The following is a 21,780-nucleotide window of genomic DNA, read 5'->3' as shown; positions in this document are numbered from 1 at the left end:
TATACAATTAGTCTAGATCGTCTATTCTTAGTAATGTTTGTATGGATCGGCTCGCTATTGAACCTCCAGGGGGCCATGCAAAATAGTCCCCAACTCCAAATTCGTTTTAGTGTTGAACCCTAAAACTCGAAAATAGAGAAAACATAATCCATGACATAACAGGGGCACACGTATAAATTATTAATTTTTTCATGTTCAAACCGTAAAAATCAATAACCAATATCCAAAACAAATAAATACAAACTGTTCTAAACCCATAGTAAAGAAAGTAACGTATAGAATGGCCATACCTTGTTAGAGATCAAGGAGATAAGAAGAATACGAGCTTGTAGAATGGATAGGAAAAGAAAAAGTTAGTATGATCTGGTCCAAGTTTTCGCTAAGAAACTAATAAGGTTATATGGAAGAAGCAGATGATGAACATGCATAACAATAATTAAAAAATGTATGCATAACAATAATTAAAAAGGCATAAAGTTGTGAAATTTATAGGATTACAGAATCAAACTCATTAATTAGCCCACAATCATAACCCCAATCCTCTCTGGTAAATATTTATTTGACAAGTTTCCTTTTTTGGTTTTTTTTTTGGATAGAATTTGAGATTATTTTCCTTATTGGTCTTGCAGAGTCGAGTCAGCTAGCACATCGATCAGTTAGTAATCTCAATCCCAAATTCCCAATCAGTGGTAAATTTCATTGATTACTTGCCATTAAGGGCCATACAGAGTAAATTTGATTATGACTCGGCTAGCTACAATTTCTCTCAGTGAGACCTTAGAGAATATCCGCCTGAATTATTCTATGGCATTTAAAGGATATTATTTAAGTTATAGAAATGCTGGAACTCGAATATATTATTTAGGTGCTAATTACTAACCCGCCAATAAGTTTAAAAAAAATAATAAAAAAACACACAGATTTGGCCGCATATCAAACAACAGCTGTTTATACAATAATCTCTCAAGATATCAGTCATCTCATACTGTTGGAGATTTGGAATGGTTTTAAATGTTGTAACACCTTGAAATGAGACTGAGAAATCAGACTTTTCGATGCACAAAACCCCTTGCTTCGAGAACAAGGATTCATAAACATTGAGAAAATAAAAGTAAACAAGAGTTAACCACAACAAAATTAACTAGCTAGCTAAGTAGCTTTGGAGCAATGCATGCACATTAACATCTAGTTGCAGGAGATGAAGGTATGTACTGAACCAATTGTATCTGCAGGCACCAAAATGAAAAACTGCTTGGTGAGCCGGAAAAGCTGGACCAATCCCCATTTTGATTTGGGTGCCAGTGACATTAACAGCACTGATATGATGATATCTGATGTTAACTGACAGAGAGAGATCAACCGTTAGACTTAGACACATGAGTACTGCAGGACGGATCATCAATTCATGGAGTTAATGGTTGTTATCCCCAGCACAGCCACCAAGAAAGAGTACAGCACAAAATTACTTAGAGAATACGCTTCAATTTCATATCTATGTATGCTCCATCGATCAATGTATCTTTCAAACTGTCCGGTTAATGGCGAGTGTGAAGTATATCAAGATTAATGTGCCCATACTGGACCTGAAGCCACAAAACGCACAAGCTATATCAATGAATGAATAAATTTAGATCATATATGTTTTGAAAGTATATAAGTAAATCTGCTCCGAAGGTACTATTTATGAAAAGTCATCATCCTCTGGTATTCATACTTGAGGGAGATTCAATTTATGTGGAGGACTTACATGGTTGCAAATATGAGAAGGATCTTCCGAGGGTTGATGGTCATAAAGCGATTAAACCTCTTGCTCCGTCCATCCCCTGTATCCAGCAGATTAGTACCCATTAGAGTAGGTGAGGTTGACGGCAATGATTTTGAGGTGATCAATGGTGGCTTCAAGGTCTCCAACTGAGAGTTCACTGTCAAGGGTAACAGATTAAAAAACAAAACATTAAATTGCAATCTAAGCCAAGAGGATGATGATTCTAGCTGAACATTCTACCAATTTATTTTAGAACAAAAGATGGCAAATTGTCTTGGTGTATACCTTTCACTAGAAGTTTCTTTGTTGGTTCATGATCTGTGTCTTCCTCCTGATCAGTGTTAATCGATCTCTCTGCTCGATAAGACCATTTCCGCGAGAGTGCCCTCTAAGAGGAAAATAAACAAACTAACGTAAACTAATGAGAAACCTGAGGAAGTTTGCTGGCTAGTTACATCATGAGGACTTCTGAGATTGACAATGAAGAGAATGCAACTCACAGTCATTTTGGGGCTCCCTGAGCAGAAATCTGAAGATTGTGCAAGGCTCTCAATATCCAACACAACACTTGGAGTTCTATGATCTGAAGCACTAGTGTCATTATTCTGTACATGTTGAAATTAGATAAAAGGGCAACAAAAATCATCAGTATATTGATGGATACAGACACATGAAACAAATGTTCTCAGTTAGCATACATGCAGCAACTTTATTTATTTATCCATTGATCAAAACGCACCATCAATATGTGTATAAAAGTGTTTAGAATTTAATAGAAGAAATTGTTGTTAGTCTAACTTTCTGAGGTCCTGGTTTTCTATACAGAAGTAGAAGGGTTAATTTTTTTTCATTCTTCAGCTAAGAGCTTCTAAACTAATTTTCAATTGTTACTCATGCATAACAAATGCAAATCAAGTGTGGATGAGGGCTTTCACTTTTCTAGTGTTCTTATTCCTCTTTCTCACCATGAGTCCTTGACATATGCTTGGAACAGTCAGTACAACATTACACCAGCTGATCTCTAGTTTCTGATCAGAAAAAAAAAAAAAAAAAAACTCAAATTCTCATTTAGGTAGCTAGACTACTGCAATTGCATAATTTACTTTTGGTTGTTGACTGACAGTTGTTAGAGTAAAGACCTTATGAAGGACAGAAGTACCTGGAAAAAAAAAAATTGACAGACAAACCTTCAGTCATTATCACTTGGTTGTCAGATGTGTGGTATACATTATTGGAGTATATTATTCTTTGTTGAAGATGTCACCCATACAACCACTAACCAGGACCAAATAAATTTGTCCTTGTTAAGTCAAACCAAATTGAGCAAGTTGACAAAGAACCAATAACTTTGTTGTTACTGATTAGAGAAAACAAGCCCAAAATGAAAATAGATGAATAATGCAGCTAGCTAGCTAGCTAACTGCATCAAGCATGTGCTAATCACCAGTAAACTAGAATATTTCTTACACTTGTACTAAGAGTGTATTGCACCTAATTCTTGGACAAGTCCCATGTGATGTGACAAACCCGAGGCACACGAAAATGCAGAAAAGCTTGTCATGCATGATATTCTTATCAGCTAATACTCGATATAATTATAATGGCAATCATAGAATCACATGCACCTTAATTATTAATATAAAACTCAAAATTAGATTCAATCGTCAAGCCAAATGTATAAGATAGTTGCTATATTTGCCGTAGTTGGACAACAAAGACAACGATATATACGTATATACTTGTGCAGAATTGCAAATGTATATAGTACAAGCTAAGATCAAATTCACAAGGTTAAGGCTAAGCTGGTGATCTGTTTCTCTCAAATTATTCAGTGGGATGAGTACTACCGAAGCTTGTTTGTTAGCGCGGGTTCACAGGTTCAATAATTGATATAGACATATATGCATATGGATTCATGTATTCTACTATTCTGTTTTGTTTGACTAATTTGGACTCAACTAGACACACAGTGTTCTGCAGAATCCCTTCAATTGCTGCAGGAAGGTAGGTTGTCCAGCTAATTTAGATTGAGATTTAAGGAGAGGGTTAGTTTGGTCTTTCAAGTTTTAACTGGGCTTGAGGTTTTGAAATTTGCATACAGACAAGAAACAGAGTCAGTCTAAAATAATGTACAGTATTAAATAGCACAAATGCACAAAGAAACATGTAAATATATATGTCTGGAGAGAAAGTCTTCAGTCTTGAGGTCCCTGCCATGCTAATAATACAGTTTGCTTGATTCTGTTGTGAATTACTAAATTTCAAAATTGATTCAAGTTAAAGGATGCAGAAGTTAACATTATACCTGAAATGTAATTAGGGGGTGAAATTAAAATTTGACTGATAAATTTTAACTAATCAAGTACCATTAGCTTTTCTAATCATATATGTCTGTATTAGCTTTTATGCAAAACAGCAAAGATTCCATTACCTTAAAAGTTGAAAACTTCAAATTGATCATTATCGATCACAAAAGTCTCAGACAACATGAATGAATCAAGAATTCAAAACCAAAGGTGGGTTATTTTCTGAAAAATCTAACAAACACGTATAAATGTGATTCAAACCATTCAAGTCGGAGACAAAATATATATACAAGCTCCACGTATATGTAAAAATTCAGTTTATTATCAAAATTCTCAGTAAGAAATTGAAGAACACAAAAACAATGAAAATGGAAAATGAATGAGCAGACCAACCTGTGTTAATGTCTCCTCCGCCATCTCTCCAATTCAATTCAGAACAAGAATCAATAACCCCTCGAACGAATCTCGACCACCCTCGTCTTCTTCGATCGAATGATCAAATTAAGCAGCTTTCTCAATCTTTCACTCTAAATCGATCAGAGCTTTTGAGAGACTCAAAGAAACAGAGGAGGAGGACGAGGTTTGATCTAGGATGATTCAATATCTCTCTCTGTCTTTGTCTCTCTCTCTCTCTCTTCACTCACGGACTCACTTTCAGAATATTACACGCCAACTTCTTATATATATAAAATAGTTAAGGAATGCTAATCTTCACACATATATACTTGCTACAAGTCATGGACTACAAATGGACATTGTTTAATTCCTAATCTCTACTTTTGCCACTACCATTAGGCAAAAACAAATCAAGTTATTATCACGTACATACATGTATCATATAAATACACACACACACATATATATATATATATATATTGTGGTCATTATTTTATGTCAAATTGGTAAGCTCAGCAAGCAAGATCAGAACACCACATACGTTGCAGATTGTGTGTGTCTGCAAATCTCTGCCACTTAATTAGAGACTTAAAATCATTGAGTTTTGATTAATAGCTAGATTTTGATGAATGGTAAAGAAACCCTTTTGATTAATTAAAGATAGGATTCGATTGGGTAATGGGTATGTGTTTTTTTTTTTTTGGTAATAGGATTGGGTATGTGTTTGAATGACAAAATCTGAGACTGGACTGACTGGGTTTGCTTTCACAGCACACCTGGCAAACATGCAAACATCTCCGGCTGCACACGGCTTGACAATATGGCGGGCTTGTTCTTTTCCTTTTCTTTCTTTATGACTAATTCTTTCCTTGCTTCTCCATGTTTTTCCGAGAGAAATGAATATACAGATTTGCGTGAATGCATTCAGTCATTGTCAGGAAATTACATATGTCATAATCTATGTTTTTGACGTAACAAAACTGTCATGTCTTTTCAGCTATACAAGAACTGTTCCAAGTGACTAAATAAAAACTAGATATTATATGCCGGCTTCTTCATTAGAAGTTAATAGTTAACATTAACATTAACAGAGTGATTTGAAGTGAGTCCAGACTACAGAGAGCTATCGATCAGCTACAAACGAACCCAATAAAGAAAATTAGATTCAAGATCACGTACAAGTATTATTTTCTAATAAAAACAGCACGCCCATCGAATCTCGACAAGAAATCAATTATATTATCGATTCAGTTGGTATGAACTGACACAACATTCAGTACATATCAAGAAATAAAGCAAATAACAATAAAAACAATGAAAGCCAGATCGATCTTTATTTACAAAATCATGCATGGATGATTCATAACCATACGCCTTCTCTTCTTCCCTGTATTTACCCACTAGTAGTTCGAAGCAAACCTTAACTCTGTCTGGCAAAGCAGAGTCATATCCCATTGTAGTTAGAGAAATGAAAAAAGAAGAACCTTAGCTTCCAAAATGCTTGTGAATATTGTTGGAAAACTTCTACCTATAAGGTGATACAAACCTCATTGATTGAATTACTTTTACAAAATGCAAACTAGCTATTACAACGAGAATGAAAATCACAAAAACCTTTACACCCAGCCAGAGCGCCCTCCTAGCTCTAGTAGTACTGGTACAAGAATCAACCACGCTCCAATTCCATCCAAAAAAATCAGATTGAATACATTTTACTTTAACAAGCCGCCAAGTTAATCGATTCGATCACTAATGACCACTCAAATGCATGCCATTATATATAGCTCGCCAGCTACTGAATCAAATGCTCAGGTGTCCTTCCCTAGGCAAGCTCTGAACAGTATCCGACCATCTCCCCGGTGAATGATCACTGCTGTTATTCGAAGACACTATAGCCTCTGCCCTTGAATCCCTTATCATCCGCAGAACCTCTCTCATTGTAGGTCTGTTCTCTGGTGTAATTGAAACGCAAGCCATTGCGATATTAAGAAGCGCCTGAAGTTTCTCCTCTGATGCTTCATTGCCCGAGCTGACAGGTTCATCTCCCGACTCTGTCTCTTCCTCGCGAACTGAACGGACCCAGCTTGGAATGTCCGAGCCATGTTCCTGAACGAGGTCTTGGAAGGGAGTCTTTCCGGTTAGGAGCTCCAAGAGGAGGACGCCGAAGCTGTATACATCTGCTTGTTGTGTGGATGGTTTTCTGACGTCGCGGCATTCAGGGGCACGATAGAAGAGAGTGGTTGCACTAGGTTCTTCATGTGAATCAGGATCTCGGAATAAAGTGAGACCATAATCCGTCAAGCATGATTCAAAATCGGAACCCAACAAGACATTTGAGGATTTCAAGTTCCCATGGGTTAAGCCAGGATTCTGGTGGATATAAAGCACACCACTTGCCAAGTCCTCGGCTATTTTAAGACATGATGTCCAGTGCAGAGGCTTCCCGCCTCCTGAAGTTCTTGAACCTGTCAAATCATAGGTTGAAGCGGTGTAAAACATAAAATTGACAAGGCAGTAATAGTTTAGTAAATCTTGATCATATTATTTTCATTTAGCTTCAAATGGTATAAAACTTCAATGTCAAAAAGTTAAGCAGATTGTTATCTAGCTAGTTGAAGCCACCATCACATAGATTTTCACACTTGCATATCCGTATAATAAATTAGAAATGACAGGCTGTTTTTCATATTCGTAGCTAGCTACAATCTGGGATTTGCCCCAATCTTGAAGCAGGATTCAGACTTGGATTGAAACTGTCTCATTGTTTCTGTGAGACTTCAAACTTATCAGACATGGACTCAAAATGAGACAGTGTTTTAGTAAATATAAAACCAAAAATCCACTAGAAACCTCCTACAGATACTTTTGGCCTTGGCTGTTTACATATGTAACTTCAAAATTGAAGACTCCTTTACCCAGGGGATTACAGGTACTGGTAATTTACAAAAGATAGGACAAGTTTATCCACTCTCAACTTGAATATATAGTTCAGTCTAAAACAACAGATGCACACTAAATTAGGAATGAAGAAAAAAAGTTCGAAATGACATAACAGAACTTTATCTGAATCTTGGTCCCCACAAGTGAACAATACATTGCAGATGAGAGACTTTATGCAAGTATTGGGGAACTGGAAAGAGCACCAATAACTTTTCCATATAAAAAACCTTTGGGGAATTCCCAACCCAGAAATGAGAGAAAAGAGATAATCTAGACAGAGATATATGTGCAAGGGTCTCAAAAAAAAAAAAGAGATCATCACATTGTAATTTAGTAAAGAGAAAAAGAAAAGAGATACTGTAAGCTTCTCTTTTGTCAAATCGTATTTTTATTGATTTGTAGTACATATTGAACAGGGGTCTGTAAATCAATGACTTCTTAGACCCTGGTTCCCAATATAAAGGCAGAAAATTGCTAATTCTTCAGCTACTTCCACTTAAGAGTTTCTTCCTACTTTTCAATTAGATAAAGGTTGTTCTTAATAGTCTCCTTGAATAGAATATTTTAAAGTGGCTGCCATGAATTGGGCCCAAAGCTTGTCTTAATAGGCTTAGTTTAACAGTAGTGCGATGTCTTCGTAAACTCCATGATTAATACCTTCACTAGAACGGGGATTATTTTGACAAAAAGTAATTCAAATGATTAATATACAGGAAAATCTAGTGTATTAGAAAAACCAAGCAGTCTTTGTTTTTTTGAACATATGAACAGACCATGATGAACAAAGAAACACATTACCAAATAACCAATCATATCAGAACAGTGCGTCCCCAGAAGCTGTGAGTATCAAGAATCAACTATCAACTAGAAGCCAAGTATATGAATTAGATAAGAGAAGAAACATACTGTTATGGTCCAATTTGGAATACAACATGAAGACACAGAAGTAAGATCTGAGCCCGTGGGACAGCACTAACATGCTGAGCTCAGACTAATAAATGAGTACCTGTTAATTAGAAAGCAAACTCCTTTCAAAGATTGAGATTTTAGATTTATTAGTTAATTATTAATTACGTTACAAACTCAAAAGAGCGGGGAACATATCTGACATTCCTTGTCGTTATTTACCTAGATCTCTTGGAGAATGATGTACTGATGATGCAGAACTGCAGAAGGATACAGCATGCTTTTAGATGATATGACAATGACACTACCCCCGTAAAATCAGATTTGCAGAATACCTTGCTATTAGAATATTAAACAAGTCCCTAAATAATTAGGGCCTTAATTATTCATTTTTCTTAGAGACAGAGAACCACAGATTCTATAGGGTCCAGAACAAGGTACGGATCAACGGTGTAAATGTGTCTGCAAATCATTCAAGGAAAATCAAATTTATTGAGTCTACCCGGAAAACAGTCACTCCATGAATGATGAGATCTAAAAGGCCCAGGCATAAATCAGACTGTAAATTCATGTGGGTCAACCTGCAATTCAAGGAGACCCCCCCCCCCCCCCCCCCATTGGTTTGGTTTGGATGGTTTGTTTGATTAAAATGGTCTGAATTCAAAGAAATCCTCCTCTTATTTCATACAATTGGAATGGTTCTAAATTCTTGTATCAGAAAAATATAAGCACAAAACTTGATGGTCAGTTTGGTAACATTTTTCCAAGGAACAAACATGGTGGACCAAACATGGTGGACCAAGAAATGCAGGTGAAGCAAATATTCACTGCTACCATTCCCATTCAGTGCCCCCACAGCACTAATGAGATAACAATAATTTCACACTACAATGTTTTTCCTACAGCAACATAGCAATCAAACAATTAAATGACCACTAATAGCTAGGAAGTTTCTTTCTTTGATCAACCTGAAGTCCCCTCGTGTTTGGTAAAACCGAAACTAACTTCAAAATCTGACTTTCTAAAGACGAAAAAGTTTAACCGGCAGGTAAAAAAGTAGATGAAGAATGAACAACGTACCGTGAATGAGTGAGAAGAGGCTGCCATTAGGGAAGTAATCGTATACGAGCAACCTTTCCTCCTTAGCCTGAAAATACGCCCTGAGAGGCACCAAGTGAGGGTGCCTCAGCTTCCCAAGCAAGTCCATGTGTCTCCTAAACTCATCAAGCCTAGGGTACCTCGCATCCTTGAGCCTCTTCACTGTCACAATAAACCCAGACTCCATCACAGCTTTATACGTACTTCCCATACTACCCCGCCCCATTGTCTCAGCCGAAGCCTTCAGTAAATCCTCCAGACTGTAACTCATTTGCTGATCCCCTGGACCGCAGAACACCAGGCTCCCCAGTCCATCACCCTCCCACGAAAACGCCCCTTGCTTTCCACCGTTATTACCTCCCCTACCACCGCCTGAAGGACCCTCCCCACCTCCACCTCCTCCGGTCTCCGTCCCCTCAACGCCGTGAACAGCCCCTTTGTTTCTGATCTCGGCATCTTTGCGACGGCTGTGTTTCCGGCTCAATAGGAACAATAGAAGCAAACTTATAACAAGCAGCACAAAACCTCCTACACTTGCTGCTATGATTTTTATGAGCTTGGAACGATTGGATTTCGACTTTGTAGGTTTACCATCATAAGAACTCGGCCCGAGTAGCGGCGGGAAAGCAATGCCGTTCTGGCATTTGTTGTGAATCTGCAGACCGCAGACATTGATGTTTCCGAAAAACGACGAGGCGTTGAACTGAATGAGCGCCGCCGTGATCGGGATTTCGCCGGAGAGTTGGTTGTTAGAGACATTGAAAAACCGGAGGGAGGTTTGATTGAGCGGCGGAATGGTGCCGCTGAACTGATTGTCTTGTAAATACAGAACATATAGCCGGCGGAGATTGAGCAGCGACGCCGGAATGTCGCCGGAGATGTGGTTGCCGGCAAGGACGAGGACTTTCAAGCGGTGGAGGGACGAAACGGACGCGGGGAAAACGCCGGAGAAATTGTTGTCGTTCAAGAAGAGGGACTTGAGATTGACGAGGCCGGAGAGGTCGGGGATTTGGCCGGAAATTGAGTTGCCCTTGAAGCTCAGAACTCGGAGCTGATCCAGCTGGTTCAGGATTTTCTGGTCGAGAGTGCCGGTCAAATTTAAGTACTCCAACACCAACTTCGTGACTCTTCCTTTCATACAGTCTTTAACACCTTCCCACTCACACACATTGCTTCCCTGCCGCCACGGCAGAGAGTTCGTCGGATCCAGTGTCGATTTCAGGCTTAAAAGAGCTTCGGCGTCGCCGGCTTGAACCAAGGGGGGAAGTAAAATCACAGAGAAGAATAAGAACAATGAGTACCTTGAGTAGTAGTATTGCTGCTCCATTTGAGAATCTGTGGGATTGGATTTGGGTTGCGTAATTTCAGAGCAAGAACTTGAATAGATTCAATGTTTGAGGTAGGGTTGCTGATTTTGTTTCATAAAGAGCGGGATCATAAAGGAAAACCCAACTCAAATTTGAGAACATAAATGGAATCTTTAAACTAGGAAACAAAAAGGTCAAATCTTTCTCCTCTACTTGACACTACCTTTTGTGCTACTTGACCCCCCCCAATCACTCTCTAAACCCAAATCCTCGAGATCTACCATTTCCCAATTTGGAGTCATTTTCAGAACAAGCTCTAATCTTTGACTCCACGCATCACTGTTCTTCATCATTTGACCGCTTTTTCAAGCCAAAAATGATTGGACAAAGTAGCTCATAATGGTTTTTCAAGTAGTTGAACTGTTGAAGGAGTGAGTGAGCAGCATTTAAGGTGTGAGAGCTGCATCGGTGAGAGCTAGAGCTTCAAATGGAGACACCAAAACAAAGGGGGGTAAATTTCTCGGAGGACTCGTTTCTAACTCATTCACGGACATTTGCTTCACGTGAACGAACCTCAGAAGTTGCAGACGAGAGAAATAAAGTTTCTTTTCTCCTCTCCATGATTTCTATATTGCTACTAAGCCTGCAGGCATTATTGAACCAATAGAAATAGAAATAAAAATAACCCCTTTCTATTTTTCTCTTTGTTTTAGTTTCCTATCTCTCTCGGGCTGCTCAAAAGCTCAAACTTTTGAAACAATGGGATCCAAATACTCCAAACACTTTGACTCACTCCCCCCTAAGTACCATGCTTCGTATTCATCATCAGGGCTCTGAATCCATGAATGATGAATCAAACAGTGACACCAAACCCAGATGCTCAAACTTGAAGAAAAATCTGAATTTCTCAGGACAAATACACACACTTTAATCTAGAAGAATGACACCTGCCTTAAAATTTCTTTGGATGAAAATGATCGAATATGTAAACAGTCAAAAACTGAGGAGAGCTACTTAAAATGTATTAAATTTTTTTTTTTTTTTGAGAATTAAAATGTATTAATTTAAAGATGAATAGTGCATGCAACTCTGCAAGCATGCATAGTCTGATCCAATAATAATGCAAAGAGGTCTGAAATGGGTGAAGCAATTGAAGAAGGGGAACAAGAAGCACTGAGAAATTAAATTAAATGCAGGGAGGTTGAAGGCTTGAAGGTATTGGGCTACCTGATGACAGCTTCACTGGAACCAGATTTAATAAGATCGGACACGTGGCGAAAAAGTGGACCGTGCAGTTGAGGAGCTCACGTTATGCCAGTGTGTCTTGGTGCAGCCAACTACTCCTTCCAGCTGTCGTTGAGTGGATCATGGTGGTTGCCGGTGGTCGTGTTCCGTCTGACGATTCACCCCCGACTATGTTGCCGGAGATCTAGGAGTCGAGATGATCTGATTCTAGACAACTCTCTAGTAACCAGCTTCAGTTTAGGATCAACATATAATATTGGTTTATTGATGGAGTAAATAAATAATTTAGTCATATCTAATTAAATCTTAATTATGAGTATTTTTCATTAGTAATTGTGTGAGTGATAAATTTTAACATGCATGTTATCAAAGTGACGCCACAATATTAAATTGTTTATAAGCGTAAAATGACAATTTTTGAGGATATCATGAAAATTTATATATATTGAAATTGGATGAAACACCCCTCATGTTTAAAGGCTTCAAGTCAAAATCACATGCAATTGGGAAAAGGCGAAAGCCACAACTACTTATCTATTGGCTATTGCAGTTCAAGTCCAATTACTTGAAACGAAAGAGCTTTTAACTTACCTTAAGATATGTTATCCTATTTATTAGATATTCTACACATGTAGATATGTACTCCCTCCATATGGTGATGATCAAAGATCCGAAAAACTGCACGTGGTAAAAAATCAGATGAAAATGATGTCCATCGAATTTGCAGAAGCCCCCAACACATCAGAAGAAGAAGAATCGAGAGATCCTTATTGTTTGCCTCTGCAATAAGAAGCTTTTTGCAAACGCATGGAACAAATTACTGCAGCTTGCACAACACTAAGTACTGGTCATCAAAAACTACTGCATCATTGCTCATGTTTTTTTTATTTTTCTTTGCAATAATAGTTTAGTTAGATCTTGGATGTGTTAGAGGGTTTGTTTTGTAATTTTCTTCGCTTTGTCAAAAAAAATTTCTCTAGGCATGGAATATTCTTGGATACTATTCAATAGGTCCAACGTCAGTTGCACGAGATCAATGTTCTCCAAAGTAAAACTGCAACACAAACTTTAAGAAAAGCTGAGATTAAGCAAAAGTTTTCTTTTGGCACAGGAAAGAAATTATGGTCATTATATATGGTTATAATTAATTATTCGGAAACATGTAATATTGCTCTTACCTTTTAGGAAATTTCACATTAAGTGGTGATAATTGGGATAAATCCAAAATCAGTAATTATTGTGTAATTCTGCAGTTACAAGTCTATATAGAAATAGGGTTTAGGTAGGGTTTAGGGTTTAAGCTAAGCAAGATTTGTTTTTTCTTTGCTGGAGATCCAGGCCGGGAGACCTAAGATCCTATAGTATCGATCTACTTGAATTTCTTAGGCGCCAAGAATTATAGCTTAGCTTTAGATCACTGAGCCTGCTTTCCAATGGCAAACCTAGCAATAGTAGACAACAACAATGTCAATGTCAAGACCTCATCAACATCAAACTCAAGTACTACTATCCTCAGCCGGTTACATCTACTTGGTTATGGACTTAAAACAGCTTTGCCGAAGCTTAAGCCCCTGAAAATTATTGTGCCGAGAAGAATAAAAGCCTCAGCAATATCATCAAATTCAGCTGCAACCAAGTTCACTGTCACCAGCTGCTTACCTCTCCAATGTTTCAGGTTCGGACTCAAAGCACCAGAGCCGGATCAAACTGTTGACAATGGATCGCTTGCAACCGCTCTCGAGTCTGATTCGGGCCATGTGGTCCAACCCTTCACCTCAACCAAGTCCACAATCCCCACCTGTTTATCTCTCCCTCTCCAAAGTTTGGGACATTTTCAGGAAAGCTTAAAAACAGAGCTATTATCTAAGCCAAGCACGAGTAATGTAACTAGAAAAGAAGAAGAAGAAGTGTTATCAAAGCGGCCTAATGTGGCAGAAGATTTGATATTAAAAGCAGGCAACAAAGTACTCAAGGAAGGCTCAAAGGGCCAAAGATACTTGTGGAATCTTGCACGACAACACTTCATTCATCGCAAACTCAATAATACTATCCTGTGAGATCCCCCCTCCTCTTCGGTTTACTTATTTTGGTTTCTTTGTAAAGATTTTGAATTGTTCACACTTTCATGCTAAGTGAGTGTGATGATTTCTGGTGAAGAATGAATATACATAACACGTACCGGATGGTGAGAAGTGTGGGAGAGGATTGCAGTGAAGAAAAAGAGCTCAAGACTTTGATAGCTAATAAGCCTGAACCTATCTGCTTCAAGCGCTTTCAACCCTCCGGCCTAATGCACATTGCTGAGGTAGTTTTCAACTTTTGTTATTCTCGTAGTTTTCAACTTTTTTTTTTTTGTATTTATTTAGTTAATGCCTGATGTGCTGTGCAGGGAATTATGGAGATGATGAATGTGAACAAGCTGACTAACGCCGGCTGCAGAGTTAAAATCTTGATTGCAGATCAGTTAGCACGCATGAACAAGAAGTTGGGGGGTGACATGGAGAAGATAGAGACTGTCGGACTATATATGATTGAGGTATGGAAGGCAATGGGGATGAATCTCAAAGATGGCGAAGTAGAGATTTTATGGTCTTCAAAGGAGGTTGGCTCGAGAGTAAATGAGTATTTGGATCTTGTGTCAGATATAACTGACAAAAATAGTCTTGCAAGGTTAAAGAGGTACCTATGATGTTCATATTGTGCCTAACTACTGCCTAAGATTCTAATCTGGTGAAGTTGTACTCAAATTTTTGTATTTTCCTATCTAGGTGCTGGAAACTAATGGATCGAACTGATGAAGTAGTCTATTTAAATGCGTCCCAAATTTCTACCTTAGCCATGCAATGTGCAGATATATTTTTCCTACAGGTCCTTGCTCTACTGATTACTTTTGAATATGATGAGTAATGTATGGAAGGGTAGTTTTTTATTTTATTTATATGAGATTCAAGAAAAATGTAATGAACTGGTGACTCATGGGAAATGCTTTAATTCAAATAGGCTGACATCTGCCAGTTTGGAATGGATAAGCGGGAAGTGAACATTCTTGCAAGAGAGTACTGTGATGAAATCCAGAGGAAGAACAAGCCTATTGTCTTGTCACACCGTAATTAACACCCTAATCTACTAAATTGTAGTGCTAAATGTTCTGTCTTACATTTTTTTTTTATTGATGATTTGCAGATATATTACCCGGTTTGAAGGAAGGGCAGGGGAAAATGTCAAAGAAGATTCCCGATTCTGCCATATTCATGAACGATAATGAGGTACATTGCTACTAAAGGTGTTAAGCTTTTCTTGTATGAATTTGATCTTTGACATGACTGAATCTCTCTTAGGCTGAAGTAAATCGGAAGATAAAGGAAGCTTTCTGCCCTGAAAAGGTTGTTGAAGGGAATCCATGTTTGGAGTACATTAAGTACCTCATTTTCCCTTGGTTTAATGGATTGGCTGTGGAGCAAATTGAACAGGATGGTGGAGTTATGTAGGTTTAAATGACTCTATATTTTTCATAGAAGTGATTTTACTTATTCACCCCGTGAACTTTCTTCCTGGAACATATTTAAGTAACTGTTCTGTTTTTGCCTCACAACTCAGGACCTTCAAAAGCTTTGAAGATTTGATTGTTCATTATCAATGTGGTATTCTACAACCAGATGACCTTAAAGTGGCCTTATCCAAAGCCATTAACAAAATATTGCAGGTAACACACATGCCATATCTTTTGATTTTTGTTATGGTTAATCTCTATTTCATGGCTATAACTTATGAAGGTTAAAGATTGCGAACGTCATCTGTAGGTTCAAAGGATACTTTGCCAGTACATTAGACCTGTCTTCTGGGACCCCACTGTCAGTTATATTATTTACTGCTAGCTAACTTTGTTTTTCGTACTGCAGCCCGTAAGAAACCACTTTGAGGATAATGATACAGCTAAACAGCTTTTACAAAGTGTTTTGGTATGTTTCTATTTTGCCTTTCGATTACATTAATCTAAATTAATTCAATGTTAGCCAAGACTCCAAGAGTATAAGGACGGGTGAAAAACTCAACCTACATTTTCTCTGGTTTTGTAGAGCTATGAAGTCTCCGGTTGATGATTGTAATGGCCGGTGTTTTGAAGATGCACAGTTTGATAGCATTATGAAGACCTATTGTCGGAATCTGTACATTACTGTTTTCATAGAGAAGTTACCATTTTTGTTTTGGATTTGTTTACGATGTAATGTAATCAGAAATTTCATTGAAGGAGTTCAAACGTAATGTACCCTGTTCAAACAGAGGAATAAAATTGGCATGGTGCATCTGTAAAATTGGAATCCGTATACAACACAATGAACAGAATTTAGAACGAAGCTAGCTTATTGCATAATAAATAAAATTGGACACTGTACAATGTTTAAGGAAAGCCTCAATTAAAGCTTTTCTCAGCTTTTGTAGGACTATGAACACCATGTGGCCACTGTAATGGAGATTGTGTTTCTAAGGAGACTGTTCGATTTTGATTCAGAAATTAGAGATCTTCTCGTACTGTGAAGTCCAATTTCATATTTTGGTACAATGTTGTAGGATTATTCTTGGACTCTATTTTGATAAGAGTTGCAAAATACAGAGTTGGTTTGTGTATTCTTCGAGGACCACAACCACCGGTAAATATCTATGAAGAAAACTGCCAGCTGGTGACGAGACTACAGAACAGTTGTATTAAGAGGTCCAAAGCAAAGCAAAAGGGCTAGTGGTAATTCGTAACCGAGCCTGAGAAAGGATCTCAAAATATATGTCTGTTGTTTGAAATTTTTGATTTGGTTAGCAATCTAGAAACAGATCGAGAATCGGGAAACTTGTACTCTGGAGTATCTAGACGAAAGATTGCTTACGGAAGGAGGGAAAGTGCAGTATCCTCAAAGTGTTAAGACCTGCAGCTTCTTACCTAAAACACACCTTGGACTATATCTTTGAGTATATTTAGTCTGACCAAACATGGTTTCTTGGGGGCCAAGTAAATATAGAATCCGGAATGGAAGGGGAATCCAGAATGAAGAGGGAACCCTAGCTCAGCTTGGAATAGAATCCTATAAATACGATATACAAGTAGGAGGTTCCCATACTAGCTCCCATATCAAATCCTGCTGTGTCCGGCCAGTCTACAATGGCGACCACCATAACCCTCAACCCACCATCAACCACCGTGGTAGACCACCAGATTCCCAACTCAACTGTCCTCTACAGGTTACGTCTTCTGGGCTCTGAACTCAGCAAGGCCTTACCAAAGCACCTGAAGATTAAGGTGCCGAAGAGAAAGAGAAAACAAGCCTCAGCCTCAGCATCTTTAGGAGTGGAAGACAAACTGACATCGTCTCCAGCGAAGACAGAAGATAAAAAAGAAGAAGAGATCATCCAAATCCAATCACCCACCTCATTAAACTCAACAAAGTCCACTGACCCCAGCTGCTTACCTCTGAGGAATATTCTTGTACTAAAAAGAAAACAAGCTTCACCAAAAGGGCAAGCACTAGAGGGGAAACTGCCTTCTTCTGAAGAAGAAGCAACTCAAATCCAACCTGCAATGCCATCAAGCGCAACCAAGATGACTATCCTCAGCAGTTTTAAGCTCAAGAATGTTTTTGTACTGAAAAGAAAACAAACTTTACCATCAAAAGAACTCGAGGAGAAACTCCCTTCTTCAGAGGAGGAGGAGAAGGAGCAGAAGCCGCTTTCTTCTTCTACAACAGAGGAGAAGGAGGAGCAGAAACTGCCTTCTTCAGAGGAGGAGCAGCAGAAGCCACCTTCTTCAGAGGAGGAGGAGCAGCAGAAGCCGCCTTCTTCTTCAGAGGAGCAGGAACAGGAGCAACAGAAACCACCTTCTTCTTCTACAACAGAGGAGCAGGAGCAGCAGAAACCGCCTTCTTCTAAAACAGAGGAGCAGAAACCACCTTCCTCTACTTCAGAAGAAGACCCATCAAACTCAACTAAGATGACTCTCCGCAACTGCTTACCCCTAAAGAATATTCGTGTACCCAAAAGAAAACAAGCTTTACCATCAGAAGGACTCGAGGAGAAACTGCATGCTTCTTCAGAGGAGGAGAAACTGCCTTCTTCTACAGAAGAAGATGCCATCCAAACCCAACCCCTCAAACCATCAAAATCAACTAAGTTGACTATCTCCAGCTGCTTCCCCGTCAAGAATATTCTACCTAAAAGAAAACAAGCTTTATCATCAGAAGGACTTGAGAAACTGCCTTCTTCAGAAGAAACCATTCAGAGAGCACCTTCATCATCAGAGCCAGCTCCAACTGGCAATGACAAACTTTTGGCCCTCCAGTAAGATTAAGAATTTAAGATATCATCTAGCTTCTATTTTCCTCTTAGAGATCGTATTTTAGAGTTGTCGTTCATTTTATTGTAATGTCTGTCTTTTTTTGGGATGTGTTCTTTATCCAAGTCACTATTCAGTTGTAATGGCCTAGATGAGTTGCCGTTCATTTTATTGCAATGTCTGTCTTTTTTTGGGATGTGTTCTTTATCCAAGTTACTATTCAGTTGTAATGGCCTAGATATAAGAAATTCCAATTTCGTATTCTGGCAGAATCTTAAATATCTTATTTCAATCTCGCATTAACCCAATATCAACAGAAAAAACACATACTAAGAGATATTCTGGTGAAAAATAAAAACTTTTATCATACTCATAGATGGGCTCAACAAGAAATTACATTATGCCTGATGGTGTATAACCATAAGTGTACAATTATCATCCAAAACATCTCAACAATAATTTAACACAAAGGAACTTCAGGCCACCTGCAATTGGCGGCGCCTAGCTGCAGCTTTCTCAAGTGCCTTCAATCTGCTAGCTTCCATTCTGGCTCTCTGTTCATCTGTCATCTGATTTTCACTGGAATCACCAACTTCATTATTTGTATTTGGCAACTGTGTTGTTAAATCTTTCTGAAAACTATCTGGTGCAGATATGCTAGCAGTGACCATATCACACTGCAATGGTGGTTCCTACAATAAAAAGCACGGGAGAACTCAAAATTTGCAAAAGTAGTTTCACATACTATCTCAGTTTACATAGTTGGCTAGAATATTGCTCTAGTTTTTCTTTCAATGTTCTTTAGATTGTATTTCTGACTTCAAAATAGTTGGGTTGATCATCTTCAGAAGAATATATGGTCAAATCAAGTAAATAACTAAATACTTAAATAGTCAAAACAACTTCAAGGAGACTTGAAAATACTAGTTCAATCAAATAACACATACTTCAGTGGCTTTCTTGTAAATTTCGTTAAGCATATCTTCCTGCATAAAATCATCATCATGGTTCCCTGAAGATAGATCTTTCTGGTCATCAGATGGTCTCTCAGGGTTCAAAGTTTCTGTAGGAAAATAACTGGATCAGAAATCAACCGTGGAATAAAAAAGAAATAAGTTTTATTCCTAAGCAATGTTTCCACCTTAGCATCAATCATGCTCCAGGCAGCAGCCAGTCCATTTAGTTAAAAGACTATAGTAAATATACTCTCTATGTAAATGTTCCTGATTACATTACAACCTCAAGAGACCTCTAAGGATCCTTAATTAAGAATAACACTTAAGTTAGTTCCAATCAGCTAGTTAAGATTTAGGATTTCCAAAGTAGGACCTTGAAGGATCAATGGAGACTACAGAGTTAAACAAGGTCAGTTTGTCTGTTACAGCAAGCAGAATTTTTTGATTAATTCATAAACATGGCACAAGGATCAGAACCACACAATCCTCAAAAGATATCCATGAAAATGCATCCTGAATTCTTTATTGAATACATGGGGCAGATTATTTTATTGTTCCTGGATGCCTTTTCCTAGTAGAAACATGAATCTGTCTAGAACTTCTAACTTGAAAATGCAAACTGAATTTCGATAGTAAAAGCAGAACATGACACACATAGCACGACATAACAATGATATTGATACTACAATCCATGTCCTGGAAAATATATTCTTACTTCAAGGAACAAAACAATGCTGTTCTTTCCCTTTGTTTAAAGGCTCAGCAGCAACAAAAAGAAGAAAAACGCATTGAAAAGCCGGCATCTAACTATCCAAGTATCCATATTGCAAAGAAAAAACAAGCATACCGTGTTCATCATTTGGAATGTCTTCTTCAATAACTGGCGGTTCATGCAACTTTGTTAGGTCTCCTCCACTGGCCACTCTTTCTCTCAATTCTCTGAGAGACATCTACTCGAAAAGACCGAAAATTAATCAAAATCTGAAGCAAATTTTTAAAAAGGATCTGAAATCAAGAGCGAGGAGGAGGATATCGGATACCTTGACTCGTTTCGTGGCCGCCACTTGTTCCACCTTATGCACAAACTGATCGAATGAGTAATATGGAAGCAAACGAGAGTGCCACTCTGTGTACAACCCAATTAGGTTCCCCAAATCCCTAACCTGCCAAAAAAAAAAAAAACATTGATATAATTTTCGGCACAACATAGCCATCACTTTCGATTCAACCCGTCAAAACCAAAAGATGAAGATCTGACCTCGTGTCCGCGGCCGCGGTACTTGAAGGATTTAGGGAAATGGCGGAGGATGTACCCGAGGCCATCGTCGGAAAGAAGCAGCTCCGGGGTCAGCTTCGGCCGAGTCTTCGGAGCCGAGACCTTTTTCCCTTTCGAAGATCCGGCTCCGGTGCCGGTACTGTTCTTGAAAGCATAAGATGAGGAATTGGGATTGGCGGGCCTAGGGTTAGGGTTTGGGTTGGAATCGGGGTTGGAATTGGGGGCGGAGGAAGGGCAGTCACGTGACCAGTGGCCAGGTCGGCCACACTTGTAGCATCCCGTTGCTGCTGGCTTCTCCATTTTTCTCTTCTGATTTTGGGGCTAAACTGCTTTCTTCAGGTTTAATTTTGTTCTGGATTTTTATTTGTTTTTTTTTCTTTCTCAAAGTTTTTGGCGGGAACAAGTGGCGCGAAACTAAATGGTTGCAAATTCCATTTGTATTAGGATTTAGAAAATTAAATGAAAAAAAAAAAAAAAAACCTTGTTTTGGAAATAAATAAAGAAATAAACATTTAATATCATGAATGAATTCAAAATGACACTTATTTTTGGGGAAATTGAAATGAGGAACTCATTACTCACTTTGTTTTTTCTACAAATAAATTAAAAAATTTAAATCCAAGAATACCAAACGAGAGAATTGACTTCTAGAAATTATGAAATCTTCATTTTTAATTAATATCCATCATCTTCGGTGTGTTTGGATGAGAAAATTGAAAAAGCCATATCTATTTATGAATGATGAAATCTACAATTTCATCAATTAAAAGTTTGTTTGTATTTTTTTAGAATTTAGAATGTTTGGTTGTATTTTTTTAAGATTTGAGATTATTCTGAAGCCTTTAGGTAGATATTTGATGACCCACAATGGTTTACATTTAAGACCTTTAGCTTCTTGAAACTCACAATAGGAGGAGAGTATTTTCAAGTTTTGATAATAGCTGACATCCAAAATGGTTGTTAAGCTTGTCAAGTGAATGTGTAAGTTGAACCAATGAGTGTGTGTCACTTACACTAAGGTTAGAGTGTTGAAGAAAACCAATATGATTTAAAATACTTGAGAAAGATGTATCAAAGATTGATCTGGAAAGATCCATTACTCGCAAGTATTGAGACTAACAAAACTTCTTGCCAATGTTGGAAGAAATCTTGCTCACTTCTGCGGTCTTAGTTGTAGATAACAATGCCTGAAATTTATGGTTGGTATTTTGAACCTTGCTAGTTGTAATCCCCAAATGGCGGCAATTTGTGTCATCTGGCCTGAAAAAT

General features: G+C 38.1%; 5 protein-coding genes across 6 annotated transcripts; 2 read left to right on the top strand and 3 right to left on the bottom strand.

Annotated features, from left to right (window-relative positions):
• Window positions 1–899: 899 nt before the first annotated feature.
• On the bottom strand, window positions 900–4,854 carry LOC112198455. 2 transcript variants are annotated; one of them, XM_024339580.2, is made up of 6 exons: window positions 4,465–4,854; window positions 2,731–2,793; window positions 2,266–2,370; window positions 2,051–2,153; window positions 1,748–1,922; window positions 900–1,583 (listed from the first exon to the last, which is right to left on the bottom strand). In XM_024339580.2, exons 1-6 carry the CDS (start codon window positions 4,486–4,488, stop codon window positions 1,523–1,525), a joined length of 531 nt encoding a protein of 176 aa, XP_024195348.1. In that variant the 5' UTR covers window positions 4,489–4,854; the 3' UTR covers window positions 900–1,522. The 2 variants fall into 2 exon arrangements, with proteins under 2 accessions (XP_024195348.1, XP_024195350.1); XM_024339582.2 differs by lacking the exon at window positions 2,731–2,793 and having other exon boundaries at window positions 901–1,583; window positions 4,465–4,843.
• An 839-nt stretch (window positions 4,855–5,693) lies between these two features.
• On the bottom strand, window positions 5,694–12,151 carry LOC112198454 (inactive leucine-rich repeat receptor-like serine/threonine-protein kinase At1g60630). Its single transcript, XM_024339579.2, has 2 exons — window positions 9,394–12,151; window positions 5,694–6,932 (listed from the first exon to the last, which is right to left on the bottom strand). The coding sequence occupies exons 1-2, from the start codon at window positions 10,736–10,738 to the stop codon at window positions 6,268–6,270; spliced, it is 2,010 nt and encodes a 669-aa protein (XP_024195347.1). The 5' UTR covers window positions 10,739–12,151; the 3' UTR covers window positions 5,694–6,267.
• A 1,245-nt stretch (window positions 12,152–13,396) lies between these two features.
• On the top strand, window positions 13,397–16,060 carry LOC112199804 (tyrosine--tRNA ligase 1, cytoplasmic). The gene is made up of 10 exons (XM_024340766.1): window positions 13,397–14,016; window positions 14,121–14,268; window positions 14,353–14,642; window positions 14,732–14,831; window positions 14,964–15,069; window positions 15,147–15,229; window positions 15,302–15,447; window positions 15,561–15,666; window positions 15,863–15,922; window positions 16,040–16,060. Exons 1-10 carry the CDS (start codon window positions 13,397–13,399, stop codon window positions 16,058–16,060), a joined length of 1,680 nt encoding a protein of 559 aa, XP_024196534.1.
• Window positions 16,061–17,112: 1,052 nt separating this feature from the next.
• LOC112199803 (FK506-binding protein 5-like) lies at window positions 17,113–18,288 on the top strand. The gene has a single exon (XM_024340765.1). The coding sequence runs from the start codon at window positions 17,113–17,115 to the stop codon at window positions 18,286–18,288; it is 1,176 nt and encodes a 391-aa protein (XP_024196533.1).
• A 336-nt stretch (window positions 18,289–18,624) lies between these two features.
• On the bottom strand, window positions 18,625–20,864 carry LOC112200618 (TIMELESS-interacting protein). The gene is made up of 5 exons (XM_024341642.2): window positions 20,494–20,864; window positions 20,276–20,398; window positions 20,083–20,185; window positions 19,227–19,342; window positions 18,625–18,971 (listed from the first exon to the last, which is right to left on the bottom strand). The coding sequence occupies exons 1-5, from the start codon at window positions 20,809–20,811 to the stop codon at window positions 18,756–18,758; spliced, it is 876 nt and encodes a 291-aa protein (XP_024197410.1). The 5' UTR covers window positions 20,812–20,864; the 3' UTR covers window positions 18,625–18,755.
• Between the last annotated feature and the right edge of the window lie 916 nt (window positions 20,865–21,780).

This window comes from Rosa chinensis, chromosome 4, assembly GCF_002994745.2.
Source record: "Rosa chinensis cultivar Old Blush chromosome 4, RchiOBHm-V2, whole genome shotgun sequence".
Lineage (NCBI taxonomy): Eukaryota > Viridiplantae > Streptophyta > Magnoliopsida > Rosales > Rosaceae > Rosa > Rosa chinensis.
This window is presented reverse-complemented; position numbering and strand designations above follow the sequence as displayed.